Source organism: Pongo pygmaeus, chromosome 10 (assembly GCF_028885625.2).
Source record: "Pongo pygmaeus isolate AG05252 chromosome 10, NHGRI_mPonPyg2-v2.0_pri, whole genome shotgun sequence".
Classification (NCBI taxonomy): Eukaryota; Metazoa; Chordata; class Mammalia; order Primates; family Hominidae; genus Pongo; species Pongo pygmaeus.
Window position 1 is genome coordinate 5,869,985 of NC_072383.2, and position 19,330 is coordinate 5,889,314.

General features: G+C 44.7%; 1 protein-coding gene across 2 annotated transcripts in view; it reads right to left on the reverse strand.

Moving 5' to 3' along the window:
* Positions 1-19,330, reverse strand: part of ANO2 (anoctamin 2) — a 395,453-nt gene that overhangs the window by 242,750 nt on the left and 133,373 nt on the right. For both annotated transcript variants that reach the window (XM_054444248.1, XM_054444249.2), the window contains 2 exons: positions 2,378-2,433; positions 1,123-1,164 (listed from right to left, as the gene is read on the reverse strand). In XM_054444248.1, coding sequence (XP_054300223.1) covers positions 1,123-1,164; positions 2,378-2,433 — 98 coding nt within the window. The remainder of the gene's footprint in view (positions 1-1,122; positions 1,165-2,377; positions 2,434-19,330) is intronic.

A 19,330-nucleotide genomic window follows, 5' to 3' on the forward strand; every position in this document is an offset into this window, starting at 1 on the left:
GAGAGTGGGAGGACAGAAAATGGTTGGGTGAGAGAGGTGAGATGTGGCGAGACATGCTTCCTCCTTTTCCTTTAAATCTGATGCAGGACTTTTCAGGAAATTAAACACCAAGACTATTAGCATCAGATAGAAAACAGATGAGGTTAAGACATCACAATACTATACAGCAGATTCCCTGGGCAGGCAGAGAGGGGACATGTGTAAGCAATCACCGCAGTATTTCTGGAAAAGACCTTTTATGTTTTTAATACTTAACACTTCATAACAGGGACTAATAGGCAGGATAAAAAGAAGCCTGCTCAAAAGGCAACTTGGGGCATGAATGATTTTCCAGACAACAGAGTGGGGGAGGGAAGTTGCTTGAGCTTCAGCTCCTCATCCCTCCCACCATCGCCCACCCTCCTCTGCTCACTAGAGTTGTTGAAGATGGGGAGAAGCCAGCAGGAGGATGGCATAAGGGGATCGTTGGTGCATCCCCAGTGAAGAGGTTGGGGCCATTTTCCTTCCCGTAACTGTAACCTCCAATTCCTAGTTTCTTGAACTACAAAGCACAACTGAGCCTCCCTCACACTCAGATTGCTCATCTATAACTTGGGAGTGGCTATACTCCACCTGCCTGCCTAAAAGAAAAGAAGAATCACCTAAAGTTGACCCTCCAAAAGCTATAATGGCATGGATCATCACATGTTTTAAGCAAGAGCCCTGGATTTGAGGGCTAGAGGTGTTCCGAGCCCCATCTCTGTTTCCTGTGGCTGTGTGATCCAGGCCAAGGTGCTCAAGTTTCTGTGTCTCCGTTTCTGCATCTCTCAGTTAAGGAATCTGGACAGCCAATGTTTCTCAACTGGTGCTCTCTTGCCATGGGAGGGTGGGGTGAGGGCTGTGTGTGGAGGGCCATTGGATATATTTCAGAATAGTTGGCATTGTGGCTCTCCAGGCACTAAATGCAGTAGCAACCACCCTCACATTTCCAAATACCTGGGTGGGGGAAACAGGGGAGCTGGTAAAATTGTTGGAAAGTAGATAAGCAGGTAAAGAGAACATCTAAGATACTTCTAGCCACTTCCACACCCACCCGTAATCTCGCATGCCCAAAGTCCAGGATGCTGCACGAGGCAGGCTTACCTTCCTGTCATTCATATCATCCTCTGGACTATCGTATTCACCCTGTGGGACAAAAAGGGATGCTGGATAAAGCCAATGAAATTACCAGAAACAGGTGCCAAAGGAGAAAGGATTTTCTTTTTTATTTTCTAATATCATTGCTTTTTTTTCATTCCCATTTAAGGAAGGTCAAAAGCATGGCATGGTAAGGGGCTGATATTCCATTTTCTTAGCCATCAACACTTGACACATTTCCTGGGATAACTTCTCACACGAAGATGTGCCCCCTCATACACTTCAGAGATCAGCCTATGGCCCCTCATAGCAATGCAATGGCAGAGCTCCAGACTTTAAATGGTTTAGCCCATCACGTGAAAATCACCTGTGCCATGACATGCTCACTCTGTCTATAACTGCAGAACTTAGCAGTGCATACGCCACTGCAAATATGTCAGGAATTAGAAGATTCCCATCTGAAAAATTCCTGCTGGCAGTCAGGGAGCCCCACCTCAGCAGTCTCAAATGGCACTACTGCATGGCAGGTGCCCAAGACCTGACCAGTCTGATGAATAGTGAAGCCATGGAGCATTTAGCTCAAGGACCAGTTACATTCTCATAAATTGTCTTGAAGAATACCATTGCATTGTATCACGGGATGTTCGTAACATTATCTCCAGTCAAGGAGAGCTTTCATTACAGTCATTCTGTTTTCTTTACTTAACCAAAGCATTGTACAAGGAATTCTGAGAGATTTTCTTCAAAAGAATTTTTTTTAAATAATGATCTTTCGTTAATATGTATCTGCATGTTAAGGAGGAATTTCACATCTGCACAAAACTCTCACATACAAAATATCACTTTCAGGCAGCTAAAGGTCTGACAGTCCAGGTTAGGGATTACTCAGGCCTTTCAGTCTCCTTCCACCACCATCCACCACCCTCATCAATATCTCCTCCCTTTAATCACCTCATGCCACATCTGTATAGTCACACTTTTGCTAAAAATAAAGCTAGGGAGTATAAGAAAAGCTCAAACAAAGCCCAGTTTATTTTGTCATCTGGGGAAATCATTGGCGAGACAGTTTGAGATGATTGGCAAAAATCAAACTGGGGATTATTGTCAGCAATGAGTGGTCCAGGGTCAGCCAAGGTATTTTAATGTCATGACTCACTCCTGCCTCACCCTGCAGGTATTCACCCGTTTCACTGCCACTGAAAAGTTGTGGTTTTCAACGTTTTGAGACTACAGAGAGCATGCTGATGAAAATAGTACTTACGTCATGCAGAGGGTAGGCAGCCTCATAGATATTGTTTGCGATCAGAGAGTTAATACCTATGGAAGAAAGGGAGATGAAAATAGTAACTCTGGGGCATGCGTTTCTCAACTTAACCCCTGTTTTTTGATAAATAAACTTTCACATGCCCCCCCCCAGCTGAGAATCACTGCAGCCTCCTCTATATCATCCAGGCTAGAACTTTTTGTCAAGCTCTGGTTCTTAGTATAAGAACAATATTTTTTCATTCCCTAAATACAAAATTATGTTTTAATATCAAATATGCTGTCTCAAAGTTCACATTCCTCCTATCTTCAAAGATTCCAGTCATTCCATTCCAATAACCTTCCACCACCATCAGGTGAGAACCTCTGTGCTCCATGACCGCATAGGAATGGTTATATGGATCATTTTAATCATGATCTATAAAAGTCTGTGTGAGAGCATCCGACTGCACTTTGAGCTCCTTCCTGCTGTTTCACAAGGCAGTGTTCGCTGTGACTGATCCGCCGCCTGGACCATAATATCCCTGAGGTAGGCAAGAACCAATAGGGTGGTGGTTCTCAAAATGTGGTCTGGGGAGAGCCCTGGGAGTCCTCATGAGGCTTTCAGGGGGTCCCTGGAGGCAAAACTATTTTTCTAACAGCACTAACGGTTTCTAACTGCTTTCTCACTCTTCTCTCACAAGTACATAGTGGGGTGTTGTGGCACGTGCTGACATCATCCCCTATGGCTAATGGCATGTGTGTTTGTGTATTCTTGCACTTTCACAATTTCTCATCCTTAACTTCTCATGCAGTAAACATTGGTCGACATAGCCATGCAAACACCCTTTGGGTGTTCCCAATAATTTTTAAAAGTGTGAAGTTACCCTGAGACCAAAAAGTTTGAAAACTATACAAGGGATTTATGTTTTAATTCCAACAGTGTCTCACACCACTTGCACATAGCAGACCCTACTAAACAAATGTGAAATGAACAAATGGCTCTGTCCCTCCAACTCCATTATACTCACAACAGAGAACCTTCTGCGCAGCATAAAGTCGTCGTTATTTACTTGTTTCATTCTTGGTTTTTTTCAGAGACTATAAAGTGGTCTGTGTGTTCTGTCTGAGTCGGGATGGTCTGTCCTAGGTCGCTGGCTTCCAGATGGGAGGGATTATGTCTCACCAACTCGTAGTACCAAGGATCCCGCCATACGAGGATCCACATTTAATCATGGAGGGGGAGGAGAGGGGGAATTTCTGGTACACAATGATTTCCCTTGTCTCGCACTTACTTTCTGCCCTGAACCATTCTTTCCAAAGAGACTGTAGACTGTAGTGAGATGAGGAGATAATTGGTTTTGGAGGGAAAGATGTATGATGTCCAAATGCTAAGAAATCTGCATTTGCATGGCTCTGAATAAACGCCGAGGTTGGATAACAAATCTAGACAACATTTACTCATTAAAATTCATGGCTTCCCACCTCCCGCTCCTACCCAATGCCCCACCCACATGCTCAGAGACCCGCAGAGGATCTCAGACAATCCTCTCCCCTCCATCAGCCTCCTCTTCCTCAAACCTCGCCCCCATTTGCCACAGTTCCAGGACATTGGATGGCACAGACTATTCTCCGGGCCCCACGTGGGAGCAGAGGCCCGCGGCAGGCTGCCGGGGGTGCCCAGTAGACGTGGCTGCTCTTCCAATGAGTTGAAAGCTAAGTGTTTTGGTACTGCTGCGTCACCAAAGGGCCAGTCCTTTACTGATTTTAAGTTTCTTCCTTGGCATGCACATAAAACATGAGAAATAACTTTGTGGGGTGAGAGGAGCAGAGGGTGGGGAGAGGGAGTGCAGATGGGGGAAGGGTGCCTGGAGGTTCACTAAGCTGCAGATTTGTCTGACTCACAAGACTACAATTTCACTCCGAGCATCATTAATCAGTTCAAGAGCCATAACCACAGCAATGTGAAGCCACCCTACCATAATCAAAGGGAGGAGTCCCAAGCCGGGAGGCGAGTTTGTGGGAGTTTGTAGTTAAAAGCTACAAAGTGCTGTAGGCATGGATAGAGGTTGAAGCATCACAGGCAGGTAGGGCCCCAGCTAGACCGCACCCCAGAATCTACCCAACCCAATCCATACAGTCACACCCCACCGTTGCTGTGGCAGCTGTATATACCCTTAAGACAGTCCCAAAACTCTGTGGAAAAGTCCAGCAGGTGTTTTCACCTACTTAGCTCTTCTGCTAATTCTCAGCTTGACTTTGCACAGTAGCTGAGTGTCTGGAAGCATTAGACCATTAGACCGACAACCTGAACTCCTGGTCCCAGCTGCCAGATCCTCAGAAATGTCTCAAACTATTGGGACACTAAAGCTATGCGCCCTATCCCCCATTTCAAATAAAGCTTCCTGTGCACAGTGCAGCTGGAAGTGGGCAGCTTGCTTCACTTCCAGGACAAGGTTTGCTCATTGTTTTGTGTTCCCCAGAGGCCTGACCTGAGTCAGAGAGCACTCCTCTCACCTGGGTGTCTCACAGCACTTAGCTCACAGCTGGAAACGCAAAAGAGATGGCAGCCCTAACAGTCACCGGCCCTATGGCTGCAGTTATCTCAGTACTCCTCTTGTTCATCGCCTTCCTCACTGCTTCGTTGAGCATCCTATGCTCATGAAGAAACTTTTACACTCCAGCTGATTGTTCTGTCTCCTAAGACAGAAAGTCAAGGTAAAAGGTCCTTTGCTTTGGATCAAAGATTCAAGTTATAAAACCAGAGCTGTCCTGACTCAGATAACCAGAGCCCCCAAAAATGCCACAACTGGATGTTTCTCTGTTCCCTCTAGCTGCGTACTCCCTACTTTTCAGGTGGTATCCTGTGGGCAATCCCAATCAGTGGCTGCTAGGGGAAGGGAGGAGAAAGTACATTAGAGGAGGAGGAATGGGGCAGGAGAGGCATGTTGAAAAGTAAGCATCCATCCACAACTTTACCCAACAACAGGGATTGCTTTGGCCTCCCGGTTCACCCACAGACTTCAGAAACCAAGATTCTACCCCCAAACAAGCATGGAAATCAGTTTAAAACAAGAAGAAAATAATCAAACGTTTTTAAAAAAGAGTCCCTGCTTTGAAAATTGAAATTCTGATTTTTTTCTTTCTTTTTAGCAAAAAATGGGCTAATTGGTTCCATCATGCGCCATCCATCTGGCCATAATGGCAAAGCTTTCTTCTTCAGGATTGCATCTATATTCTTTCCCCTCAGCTCTCCACCCAGGGAGAGACAGAGAGACCCAACCTTTTGTCCTGTTACTTTCAGGATGGGGAACAGTGAGAAGAAGAAAGTGCTGAGGACATTTTCCTTTCCCTGTCTCCCTTAAGAGGAACAACGTCTCAGCTCGAAGTATAGCCGCTGAGGAGCCCCTTACTGATCCTCGAAGTCAACGTGCCCATGTCTCCTTCAAATCACCAGGTACTTCATGCCTAGTGCTTAGAACTAAAAACCTCCAAAGGAAAAGACTCGTTTCCTCCCTGCCCAGCATGGACCACACATCTGTGCAGCCTGACACAACCAGGCCTAGCAACACTGTCCCACATCCACAGGGGCAGAGCCAAGAAACATGACCAGGGCAGGCTTAGGCCCCGGCACTGGTACCTGAAAATACATACTCGTCATACAAAGCCTGAGACCTAGCATTGAGCTTCATAGACATATCTGGTTTCCTGGACACAAAGGAACAACCAAAGCACAAAAGTTTATGGTCTACCTCCCAAAGAGAGTCTCATTAAATCTACAAGTGCTGCTGGGTGACAGGGACTGCAGTGCTATTCCCTCCAGGCCAAACTCAAAGGAAACTTTTATCCACTGGGACAGGTACTTAGAGGAATGGTGCCATACTCCTGAAAACCCATTTGGTTTTGATTCTCCCCAGAACAAGGCCCAGTCCGCCCGGCATTGTGCTTTCATCCCTGCACTCCAGCCGGACATAAATCTAAACCAGAGCTCCCAGACGGTGCATTCAACAGAGACTATATTTACCCATCACCAAATTGTCTTGACGTGTGCTTAATTACTTAAATGCCTTTAATCCCAAGCCTTTTCTTCTAAGAAAATGTAAACCAGTTCAGCTGGATGAATGATAAACCAGATGTTTACAACACACAACACGGTCTGGCTTTGGTCAAAATAATTAAGACATCGTCTCCTGAGTGGGGAGGGGAGGTGCCCAAAGCATACATTCCGTTTAAAGGCTCTGACACCAAAATGTCCATGAAAATATAGTTCCATCAACCTGTAATTTTCTGTCCATAAAAAAGCAACAATAACTTTCATATGAAGGAGCGAGAAAGGTATTTACCCTCCTCTGATTGGTCAATGAGGCTTGAGTTTCTTTCCAAGGCAAAGTGCACAAAAAGTTATTCAATAGTAAAGTCAACTCCCAGGGCCCTGACAACTGACCTTAGGAAAGATGATATTGATTAAGGAGGCATCATGATCACTCACACACTTCCACCACAATGCAGTACCCAAATTCACAAATATTTTCAGTCTCTGAATGTGGTGGGCATTAATCCATAATCTCCCACTTCCAGGGGTAAATAAGAGAGAAAATAAGAGGGAAAGGTTGAGTTGTTGCTCTTGAGGTTATGAAAGAATTCTAAAAAGTTTGATCATTAGTCCAACCACACTTTTTCAAGGTCAACTCCTCCTGCTTTGTCATTTTATACTAATTTTAAACACTACCCCCAAAAGAGAGAAAGGGAAGGGAAGGGTAAGGGAGGGGAGGGGAGAAGAGGGGAGAGGAAGGGATGGGAGGGGAGGGGAGGGGAGGCCAGGGAAGGGCAGGGAAAATAGTGCAGGGCAGGGCAGGGGAGTGGAGGGGAGGCAGGGCAGAGCAGGAGAAAGAAGGGGAAGGGAGGGAAGAAAAGGGAAGGAAAGGGAAGGGAAGAGGGAAGGGGAAGGGGAAGAGAGGGGAAAGGAGAGAAGGAGAAGGGAGGGAAACACAGGGCAGGGGAAGGAAGGAAGGAAGGAAGGAAGGGAGGGAGGGAGGGAAGGAGGGAGGAAGGAAGAAGGAGAGAGAAAGAAAAAGAAAGAAAGGAGGGAAGGAGAGAGGGAGGGAGGGAAGGAAGGAGGGAGGGAGGGCAGGCAGGCAAGCAAAAGAAAGACAGGAAGGAAGGAAGGGGGAGGAAGGAAGGAAGAGAGGGAGGGAGGGAAGGAGGAAGGGAGGGAGGGAGGGCAGGCAGGCAAGCGAAAGAAAAAAGAAAAGAAAACAAAACAAAGAAAGAATGAAAGAGAGGAAGAAGAAAAAGAACGGAGGAAGGAAGGGAAGGAGGAAGGGAGGAAGAGAAGGAAGGCAGGCAGGCAAGAGAAAGAAAGAGACAGAGAGAAAGAAAGAAAAGAAAAGAAGAAGAAGGAAGGAAGGAGGGGGGAGGGAAGAGGGAAGGGAGGAAGGGAGGGGGGAGGGAAGGCAGGCAAGCGAAAGAAAGAAAAAGAAAGAAAGAAAGAGAAAGAAAGGGAAAAAAGGAAGGAAGGAAGGAAAAGGAAGGAAGGAAAGAAGGAAGGAAGAGAGGAAGGGAGGAAGGAAGGAAGGAAGGGCAAGCAAACAAGCAAGAAAGAAAGAGAGAGAAAGAAAAAAAGAAAGAGAAGAAACAAAGAAAGAAAGAGGAAGGAAGGAAGGAAAATGAAAGAGAGGAAGGAAGGAATGAAGGAAGGAAGGAAAAAAGGAAGGGAGGAGGGAAGGAAAAGAAAAGAAGTTCCAGAGACCTAGCTGATGGCTAGGGCATTAAAAGGGACTGAATGCCAAACGTTCATACAATATTAGAAAAATAAAAATTAGGCCCTTCACAGATAGACTTGTTTATCTTTGGGGGGGTCAGAACCCCAGTGGTCAAATCTCCAGGAGGCAGGAGGCAGAGTACTTTGCAATACACTTCATATTCCCAAGTGTAAGTAGGTCATGAAGCCTACGACGTGCACCCTATCTTTATTTTTATCTTTTTCTTTTGTTCACTCTAGAGTTCCTAAAAATCACCTGGGTAGATTATTAAATATGCAGATCTTGGGACCTTGCCCCTGCAGATTCTGATTCAGCAAATGTGGCATGGGACCTGGACAGCCAGGGTTTTAGCAAGCATGCCAGGTGATTCTGATGCCAACTGCATGCAACCACACCTGAGCACCGTCACCCATAATCACATGCAAATAATTGCTATAGGAGTACAAACTTCTTCCAACCATCCTCACCAACTGCTCTGGATGCTCCTTATTCTCATCTTCCCTTTCACTATAATTGTCTCCTCTCAAGCTCTCTGAGGCCTGCGGACATCACGCAACCCCATGTCCTGGCCACACCCCTGGTACCTGCTCTCTGTGAACTTTCAGGAAAGCCAGTCCCCTCCCTGGGCCTCGTTGGCTCATAGGTACAGATCATGTGGCTCCTTTGAATCACAGAGTCTGGGAAATGTTACAGTCAGAAAGAAGCTTAGAGAGCACTGACGGGCCCCATTTGTTTTATGAGGGGAGAAACTGGCCCAGACAGGGAACATGGCTTGACCGAAGTTTTACAACTTGTTCATCCCAGAGCTGGAACTGGCATCCACTTCTCCAGCCTTGCCAGGTGTGTGCCTATCTTCCATCTTCCCCTTCCAGATATACTCTCTACTGTCCTCTATCTGACATGAGCAGGCTGCTGTGCTCTCTGGCTTCCTACTGCCATCAGCAGTATTGAGACCCCTGGCCTTCTGCCTAAATAGTCACCTGCTCAAGGCCACCTCCTCTACCCGATTCCACGTTGCAGTGACCTCTCTATCCTTCCGTGGGTCTAGGGATGATAAGAGCTCTGCTATTGTTAATTCCAGGTTACAACGCCATCCCTGGCATTCCCCAACTCCTTGCCTATCCATTTGTAAATGGTTTCTCTCCACATATGCCCACCTTGAATTACCCTAATTGGGGTGTGCTATTTGTTCCTATTGGGACCCTAACTGGTTATCTGGAATTGCCACCACCATGTCTTCTGTGTTATTTGCTTTCCTTGCATGTATTTGTCTTCTCACAGCCATGTGGCTTGCTCCCTGTTTTCCTCAAATATTACATCAGGAAGACCTTCTCCAACTACTCTATTTAAAATACCTTCCCACTCCCACTTCATTTTCATCTCCTTTATTTGCTTTATTCTTTCTCCTGACCCTTATCCCTACACAACATCCTATCCATTGTATTTACTTCTTGGTTTATTTTCTGTCTTCCATAACTAGAAAGTAAGCTCCTTAAGGGCAGGAATTTGTGTCTGTTGGATTCACTACTCCATTCCCCAGGTCCAGAACATGAATGTCACATAGTAAGTGCTCAGTAAATACACGTTGAATGAGTGAATGGATGTTATACTGCGAAGGGCTCAGCTTCCACCTCTTTTGGGAAACTTTTTCCAATAACTTTATCCATTTTCTAATTAAATGAGTTAAAAAGCAATGACAAAGAGCCAAGAAACCTAAGTTCTAAACCCAACTCCAAAGTTCTAGCTATGTGTATGCCAGTTAATCTCTCTGTTGTGAAGTTAATTAACATCTGCTGAAGCTACTTTGCTGGCAGTTTAAAGGATCAAATGAGATAATGAGTGTTAAAGTGTTTTGAAACACTTTAACACTCCTTGCAAGCATGCAAGGAGTCCTCATTACTCTGGTGACAGTAACACCTCATTTATCAGAGGCCTCTTCTCTGGTTATCTCAGTTCTCACAACAGAAAACTCAGAAACAAGAAAAAAATAAATGAGCAGCTAAAATAGATCTCACAAAACCTTCTTTCTAATGTGATGTCCCTTTTCCACAGCAGAATCCTTCAGACCTCCTGCCATGCATTTTACACTCTCTTTACCCAAAATTCTAATGAGCTTGTTTTTCTGTCTCCCACACCGCAAAGCAAAACTGAGATAGCAAAACTTGGGGAGGGAGGTTACCAGAGTCAAGAATTCAAGAAATCAGAGCAGTGTGGGGCAAACAATCCTAATAATGCTTTGATAATTCTTGAGAGAACATGAAAATCATTATGTTCTTAATGATGATCTTGAATAATCCAGAAAATTTTTCATATGCCTTTATGTGGAGAATATATGTAGACATGTTCTACATAAGCAAGCAGGAAATTGTGTGATAGATTTTAGAAAGATTTCTGTACAGAAAGATATTGTTGTAGGCAGCAAGAGCTACACCCCTGACCATATTCCCCCTTTCACTTTGGTTCAAGGTTAAATTTGCAGTTCAACTGTAGAAACTAGAAGACATTATGGTTTGAATACGTGTTCTATTTTCTTCCTCCTAGTTTTGACATTCTGTTTTAATTTATTTTCTCTGGTTCTTATTTTTCAACTTATTTTTATACTATGTTGTCTTATTGTTTTTCTTGTAAGCCACCCCAGAAATTTTGTGGAACAAGGCAAGAATATAAATATATCACTACATACTACTTGTATATAGGTTAAAGCTTTGTAAAAGTAGGCATTCAATAAAAACATATTGTCTACAAAGAAAAAAAGAGACATTACTAGATAAACAGGAGTGTTTCCAAGTTATTACTATCTTTAGTATCTTTTCTATTTTCTAATATTTAAATTGGATACAATGGAAAAGGGAATTAGCTTTGTAAGTTGGTTGCAAAAGAAATGACCATACAAAAGATAATCCCGAGGGTGAAGGATCAATGAAAACACCTATGATTCCAAATCCAGTCCTGTTCTCCCTTTCTCTCATTTTTTTTTTTTAATGAGGAAACAATCTTATGGAGGAATATAAGCTGATTCTAGTCACTCATGCTTCCCTTCCACCCCTTATAAGCCAGAAAGAAAGGCAATAAAATCTAAATTTACCCTGTGACTCAGGCCTCCATATTATCTTGGGGCCTCATGGAGTTATCACATTCCTCATTTTTTTTTTATCTTCTAAATACGATTGGTAAGTTCACCAAAGAGCTTAGAGGGCACTTGGTCTTCATAGGCAGAAGTCAACCCACCGGAAATCTGGCCTTTGGGTTCTCCTCTGCTGAGAAGTAGAGTTCAGTCACATGTCCCTTGTTACAAAGCTAGTAAGTCCTCAGTGGCTACTGTGAAGTTAACAGACTCTAAAGACTCAGCCTAACTCCACTCCTAGTCTGTAGCATCCCAAAGGTATTGGAAATAGGATTAGAGCAAGAGTACCCAAGTTCTAGACTCAATTCTGACTCAAGATGTAACCCTGGGCAAGTCACATATCCTCTTTGTGCCCATCTGTAATTGGAGATGATCACTCCTGACATACATAATTTTCCTGGGAGCAATGATTTACATTGATACTTAGACATATAGAGACATACACATGGACATTAATTGCCTCCTCCCCTGTGTTCCAACTGCACTCTGTATGTATCTCTATTATAGCACCTACCACATTGCCTCATCACAATCTGTTTCCATGTCTGTCTGCATGGCTAAACTAAGAGCCCCTCAAGGGTAGAAATTATGCTAAATTCAGCTTGGCATCCCTCCATTTCTCTAACATCATTTGACACATAGCAGGTGCTCATTAAATGTTTTTTGAATGTCAAAAAGGAAAGACAAAATTATAAATACAACTCAAAAACAACAACAAAATCCTGACATTTGACTTTGAGACATCACCAAAAAACCCTCAGATTCTCACACACACAATAAAAAACATCAGTGTTAAAGCAGAGGGCCTCTAGTCTCTAGTGGCCTTCCAATAACCTGGGGATTGTCCCCCAAAATAAACCTTTGTTTTTAGGACTTTCCAGTTTACAAAACAAGCTAACAGCTGCTTATTTCATCTTTACAAACACTCTGCAAGATAGATATTATTATCCCCATTTTACATAAAAGTAAGCTGAGATGCAGAGAGGTTATTTGTCCATGAACACACATAGTCAGAAACTGACCAGAAACTGCTGTAGGACTAGCAGGCTGGGCATTTTTAAATTAATCCACTCAATCAAATCAACTGAGTAGAATGTGTAAGACAGGCAGTGAGGTGCACTGGGGCATAGAAGATGACTCAAAAACATCTCAAGGACTCACTGCCTTAGGAGTCTAAGCCATGGGTATAGAAAACAAGCAAGAAAGAGATTCAGTTTGATAAGAGTTCCAAGGAAAGGGCTTTAAGGAAAAATCTGGAGGACAGTGATGTTTGATCTGGGGATAGGCATCACTGAGATTGGGGAAAAACACAGGCAGGACATTCAGGAAAAAGAAACAGCATGAGCAAAGATAGAGAAAATAGTGGTCACATTAACAGGAAGAAGAGCAGGAGAGAGAGAGAGGAGAGAAGTGGACATGCTATTTTGAGGTTCTGGTGAACATCTAAGTGGTGGTATCCATCCAGCAATTGGAAATGCAGGGCTGCAATTGGTGAGAGAAACAGGAGCAAAAATAGATGGCTGCAAGTCATCTATATAGAGAAAACAGAGAGTGCAAAAGCCAAAGGAACTTGGAAGCTGACAACATCTAAAATGTGGAAGAAGGAAGAGAAATCAAGGAAAATGTGGCTCATGAGGGAGAAACAGAAGGAGAGCAGTTGAGTAGGTCAACAGCACCTTCCAACAACTATCAGAAGATGGAGGTGCAGTAAAGAAGGCTTGGAAGGATGCAGGAAGTTGTGGAAGATGAATACTGAGAAGAGAAAAACATGAACTATGGGAGGTGTGATGGTTAATACTGAGTGTCAACTTGATTGGATTGCAGGATGCAAAGTATTAATCCTGGGTGTGTCTGTGAGGGTGTTGCCAAAGGAGATTAACATTTGAGTCAGTGGGCTGGGAAAGGCAGACCCACCGTTAATCTGGGTGGGCACCATGTAATCAGCTGCCAGTGCGGCTACAATATAAAGCAGACAGAAAAACATGAAAAGACTATACTGGCCTACATCTTTCTCCTGTGCTGGACCCTTCCTGCCCTCAAACATCGGACTCCAAGTTCTTCAGTTTTGGGACTCAGACTGGCTTTCCTTGCTCCTCAGCTCATGGGAGCCTGTGATCATGTGAGTTAATACTTAATAAACTCATATTATATATACATATGGATATAAAATAGGAGATATATATATCCTATTAGTTCTGTCCCTCTAGAGAACACTAATATAGATTTTCTACCAGGAGTGGTTCTAGAGGAACAGAACATTAAGGATGGAGTTCTTTCATTGGTTTTGGGGTTTCTGGAGTTGGCTGCTTAATATGATTAGACCCCAAAATGCTAAGGACTCTACTTCTAATAGCATGGAGAACACTGATAGTCCTTGGCATGAACTGTTTAGAGGGTTATGCAAACTAAATGCATTTGACACTCCTGATTCACTGCTCATGAGAGGTAAGGAGTTTAGCGACTCTATACATAATACCTTTGACCATATGCAGGGAACCAAGGAACATAATGAAGCTGGTTGGTTGCTCCTAAGTTCAGTGGACAAAGTGATGAAAGAAAATGATGAACTCAGGGATTCTAACTCCCAACTTCAAAAGCAGATTCTGAGCATCAATTCTGCTAAGATTGCCCTGAGTGACAGTCTTATCTCCTGTAGAGAAAGAGCTGAAATTCTGGAAAAACAGACACAAGCTCTTATCATGCGAGTGGCTGACCTGCAGTGAAAGGTGCATTCACAGCCTCGCCAGGTATCTACTGTTAAAGTGAGGGCATTGATTGCAAAAGAATGAAAGGCAACAGTAATGGCCTCCCCTGAGGCAGTTGCCAGGCAAAATAATGTTGATTCTCCTCAGGAGCCACCCCCAACACCCCTGTTTGCTTCTGGACCTATAAATAGACTAAACCCCAGTGGGCCCTTAGAGGTGAGGTTGACAGTATGACCCATGAGAAGGTGCACTACCTTCAAAAAGAACTGATTGAGTTTTCTAATTTATATAAACAGAAATCTGGATAACAGGCATGGGAATGGATATTAAGGATATGGGATAATGGTGGAAGGAACATGGAGTTGGATCAGGCTGAATTTATTGATTTGGGCTCATTAAGTAGGGACTCTGCATTTAATGTTGCAGCCCAGGGAGTTAAAAGGGGTTCTAATAGTTTATTTGCTTGGTTAGCTGAAATATGGATTAAAACATGGCCCACTGTGGCGAGCTGAAAATGCCTGATCTCCCTTGGTTTAACGTAGAGGAAGAGATCCAAAGGGTTAGGGAGATTGGGATGGTGGAGTGGATTAGTCACTTTAGACCTACTCATCCCAGTTGGGAAGTCCAGAAGATATACCCTTGACCAATGCCTTGTAAAATAGATTTGTGAGGGCGGCACCTGCATCTTTGAAGGGCCCTGTAATCGCTCTTCTCTGTATGTCAGATCTAACAGTGGGAACCACAGTCACTCAACTACAAAATTTAAATACAATGGGAATAATTGGATCCTGAAGTGGCAGGGGCCAAGTGGCAGCACTCAACCATCAAAGGCAAGGTGGGTGTAGCTACCGTAATGGACAGCAGAGGCAAAGCAGCAATCAGAATAGTCTGACTTATGTAGAGCTCTGGCATTGACTTATTAATCACAGTGTTCCTGGAAGTGAAATTTATAGGAAGCCTACTGCATTCCTACTTAATTTATATAAGCAGAAAAATTCTAGGTCAAATGGACAAAAGACTAATTTGAATTATAAAAACAGAGAATCATGGCCCATCAATCAATTTCCGGACTTGAGCCAGTTTACAGACCCAGAACCCCTTGATTGAAGGGGAGGTTGTGTCCCCTTGAGGAAGGACCCCGCTATACTACTGACAATTTATGCTGTTAATCTTTCTCCCATCCTTCCCCAAGGAGACCTCCAGCCTTTTATCAGGGTAACTGTGCACTGGGGAAAGGGATATGATCAGATATTTTGGGGACTACTAGTCATTGGCTCTGAGCTGACGTTGATTCCAGGGGACCCAAAACGTCATTGTGATCCTCAAGTTAAAGTAAGGACTTACGGAGGTCAGATAATTAATGGAGTTTCAGGTCAGGTCTGACTTACAGTGGGTCCAGTGGGTCCCCAGACTAATCCTGTGGTCATTTCCCCAGTGCCAGAATGCATAATTAGCATAGACATACTTAGCAGCTGGCAGACCCCCCACATTGGCTCCCTGACTGGTAGGGTGAGGGCAACTATGGTGGGAAAGGTCAAATGGAAGCCATTAGAGCTGCCTCTACCTAGAAAAATAGTAAATCAGAAACAATATCGCATCCCTGGAGGGTCTGCAGAGATTAGTGCCACCATCAAGGACTTGAAAGACACAGGGGTAGTGATTCCCACCACATCCCTCTTCAACTCTCCCATTTGGTCTGTGCAGAAGACAGATGGATCTTGGAGAATGGCAGTGGATTACTGTAAGCTTAACCAAGTGGTAACTTCATTTGCAGCTTCTGTACCAGATGTGGTTTCATTGCTTGAGCAAATTAACACATCTCCTGGTACATGGTATGCAGCCACTGACTTGGCAAATGCCTTTTCCTCCATTCCTGTCCATAAGGCCCACCAGAAGCAATTTCCCTTCAGCTAGCAAGGCCATTAATATACTTTTACTGTCCTACCTCAGGGGTATATCAACTCTCCAGCTTTGTGTCATAATCTTATTTGGAGAGACCTTGATCACTTTTCACTTCCACAAGATATCACACTGGTCCATTACATTGACGACATTATGCTGACTGGATCCAGCGAGCAAGAAGTAGCAAACACACCAGACTTATGGGTGAGACATTTGCATGCCACGGGATGGGAAATAAATCTGACTAAAATTCAGGGACCTTCTACCCAGTAAAATTTCTAGGGGTCCAGTGGTGTGGGGCCTGTCAAGATATTCCTTCTAAGGTGAAGGATTAGCTGCTGCATTTAGCCCCTTTTACAACCAAGAAAGAGGCACAACATATAGTGGGCCTATTTGGATTTTGGAGGCAACACATTCCTCATTTGGATGTGTTACTCCGGCCCGTTTATCAAGTGACATGAATGGCTGCCAGTTTTGAGTGGGGTCCAGAATAGGAGAAGGCTCTGCAACAGGTCCAGGCTACCGTGCAAGCTGCTCTGTCACTTGGGTCACATGACCCAGCAGATCCAACGGTGCTTGAAGTGTCAGTCACAGATAGGGATGCTGTTTGGAGCCTTTGGCAGGTGAATCACAGCGCAGGCCTCTAGGATATTGGAGCAAGGCCCTGCCATCTGCAGATAACTGCTCTCCTTTTGAGAGACACCTCTTGGCCTGTTACAGGACTTTGATGGAAACTGAACGTTTGACTATGGGTCATTAAGTCACCATGGCACCTGAACTGCCTACAATGAACTGGGTGCCTTCTGACCCATCTAACCATAAAGTGGGTCATGCACAGCAGCATTCCATCATCAAATGGAAGTGGTATATATGTGATCTGGCTCAAGCAGGTCCTAAAAGCACAAGTAAGTTACATGAGAAAGTGGCTCAAATGCTCATGGTCTCCACTCCTGCCACCCTGCCTTCTCTTCCCCAGTCTACACCAATGGGCTCGTGGGGAGCTCCCTATGATCAGTTGACAGACAAAGAGAAGACTCGGGCCTGGTTCACAGATGGGTCTGCATAATACGCAGGCACCACCCAAAAGTGGACAGCTGCAGCACTACAGCCCCTCTCTAGGACATCCCTGAAGGACAGCAGTGAAGGGAAATCTTCCCAGTGGGCACTTCGAGTAGTGCACCTGGTTGTACATTTTGCATGCAAGGAGAAATGGCCAGATGTGCAATTATATACTGATTCACGGGCTGTAGCCAATGGTTTGGTTGGATGGTCAGGGACTTGGAAGAAGCATGATTGGAAAATTGGTGACAAAGAAATCTGGGGAAGAGGTATGCGGATGGACCTCTCTGAGTGGTCAAAAACTGTGAAGATATTTGTATCCCATGTGAGCGTTCACCAGCGGGTGACCTCAGCAGTGGAGTGGACAGGATGACCCATTCTGTGGACACCACTCAGCCTCTTTCCCCAGCCACCCCTGTCATTGCTCAATGGGCCCATGAACAAAGTGGCCATGGTGGCAGGGACAGAGGTTACACATGGTCTTAGCAACATGGACTTCCACTCACCAAGACTGACCTGGCTACAGCCACTGCTGAGTTCCCAATTTGCCAGCAGCAGAGACCAACACTGAGCCCTAAATACGGCACCATTCCTGGGGGTGATAAACCAGCTACATGATGGCAGGTTGATTATTTTGGACCTCTTCCATCATGGAAAGGGCAGAGGTTTGTCCTCACTGGAACAGACACTTACTCAGGATATGGGTTTTCCTATCCTGGATGCAATGCTTCTGCCAAGACTATTGTATTAGTCCATTTTCACACTGCTGATAAAGACATACCTCAGACTGGGAAGAAAAAGAAGTTTAATTAGACTTACAGTTCCACATGGTTGGGGAGGCCTCAGAATCATGGAGGGAGGCACTTCTTACATGGCAGTGGCAAGAGGTCAAGAGAGAAAGAGGAAGAAGCAAAAGCAGAAACCCCTGATAAACCCATCAGATCTCATGAGACTTATTCACTATCATGAGAATAGCATGGGAAAGAACAGCCCGCATGATTCAATTACCCACCCTGGGTCCCTCCCACAACACATGGGAATTCTGGGAGATACAATTCAAGTTGAGATTTGCAGGGGGACACAGCCAAACCATATCATTCCACCTCTGGCCCCTCCAAATCTCATGTCCTCACATTTCAAAACCAATCATGCCTTCCCAACAGTCCTCCAAAGTCTTAACTCATTTCAGAATTAACCAAAAAGTCCACAGTCCAAAGTCTCTTCTGAGACAAGGCAAGTCCTTTCTGCCTATGAGCCTGTAAAATCAAAAGCACACTAGTTACTTCTGAGATACAATGGGGGTACAGGTATTTGGTAAATACAGCCACTCCACATGGGATAAACTGGCCAAAACAAAGGGCTTACAGGACCAATGCAAATCTGAAATCAAGCAGTGCAGTAAAATTTTAAAGCTCCAAAATGATCTCCTTTGACTCTGGTCACGCTGATGCAAGAGGTTGGTTCCCATGGTCTTAGGCAGCTGTACCCCTGTGGCTTCGCAGGGTACAACCTCCCTCCTGGCTGCTTTTATGGACTGGCATTGAGTGTCTGCAGCTTTTCCACACACAGCGCAAGCTGTCAGTGGATCTACTATTCTGGGTTCTGGAGGAGGGTGGCCCTCTTCTCATAGCTCCACTAGGCAGTGCCCCAGTAGGGACTGTGTGTGGAAGCTTCAACCCCACATTTCCCCTGCACACTGCCCTAGCAGAGGTTCTCCATGAGGGCCCCACCCCTGCAGCAAACTTTCGCCTGCACATCCAGGTGTTTCCATACATCTTCTGAAATCTAGGCAGAGGTTCCCAAACCTCAATTCTTAACTTCTGTGCACTCACAGGCTCAACACTACATGGAAGCTGCCAAGGCTTGGGGCTTTCAACCTCTGAGCCACAGCCTGAGCTGTATGTTGGCCCCTTTCAGCCACAGCTGCAGCAGCTGGAACACAGGGCACCAAGTCCCTAGGCTGCACACAAAACAGGGACCCTGGGCCCAGCCCATAAAACCATTTTTTCCTCTTGGGCCTCTGGGTCTGTGATGGGAGAGGCTGCTGTGAAGGTCCCTGACATGGCCTGGAGACATTTTCCCCATGGTCTTGGGGATTAACATTAGGCTCCTTGCTACTTATGCAAATTTCTGCAGACAGCTTGAATTTCTCCCCAGAAAAATGGGTTTTTCTTTTCTATCATATAGTCAGGCTGCAAATTTTCCAAACTTTTATGTTCTGCTTCCCTTATAAAACTAAATGCTTTTAACAGCACCCAAGTCACCTCTTGAATGCTTTGCTGCTTAGAAATTTCTTCTGCCAGATACCCTAAACCATCTTTGTCAAGTTCATAGTTCTACAAATATCTAGGGCAGGGGCAAAATGCCACCAGTCTCTTTGCTAAAACATAACAAGAGTCACCTTCACACCAGTTCCCAAC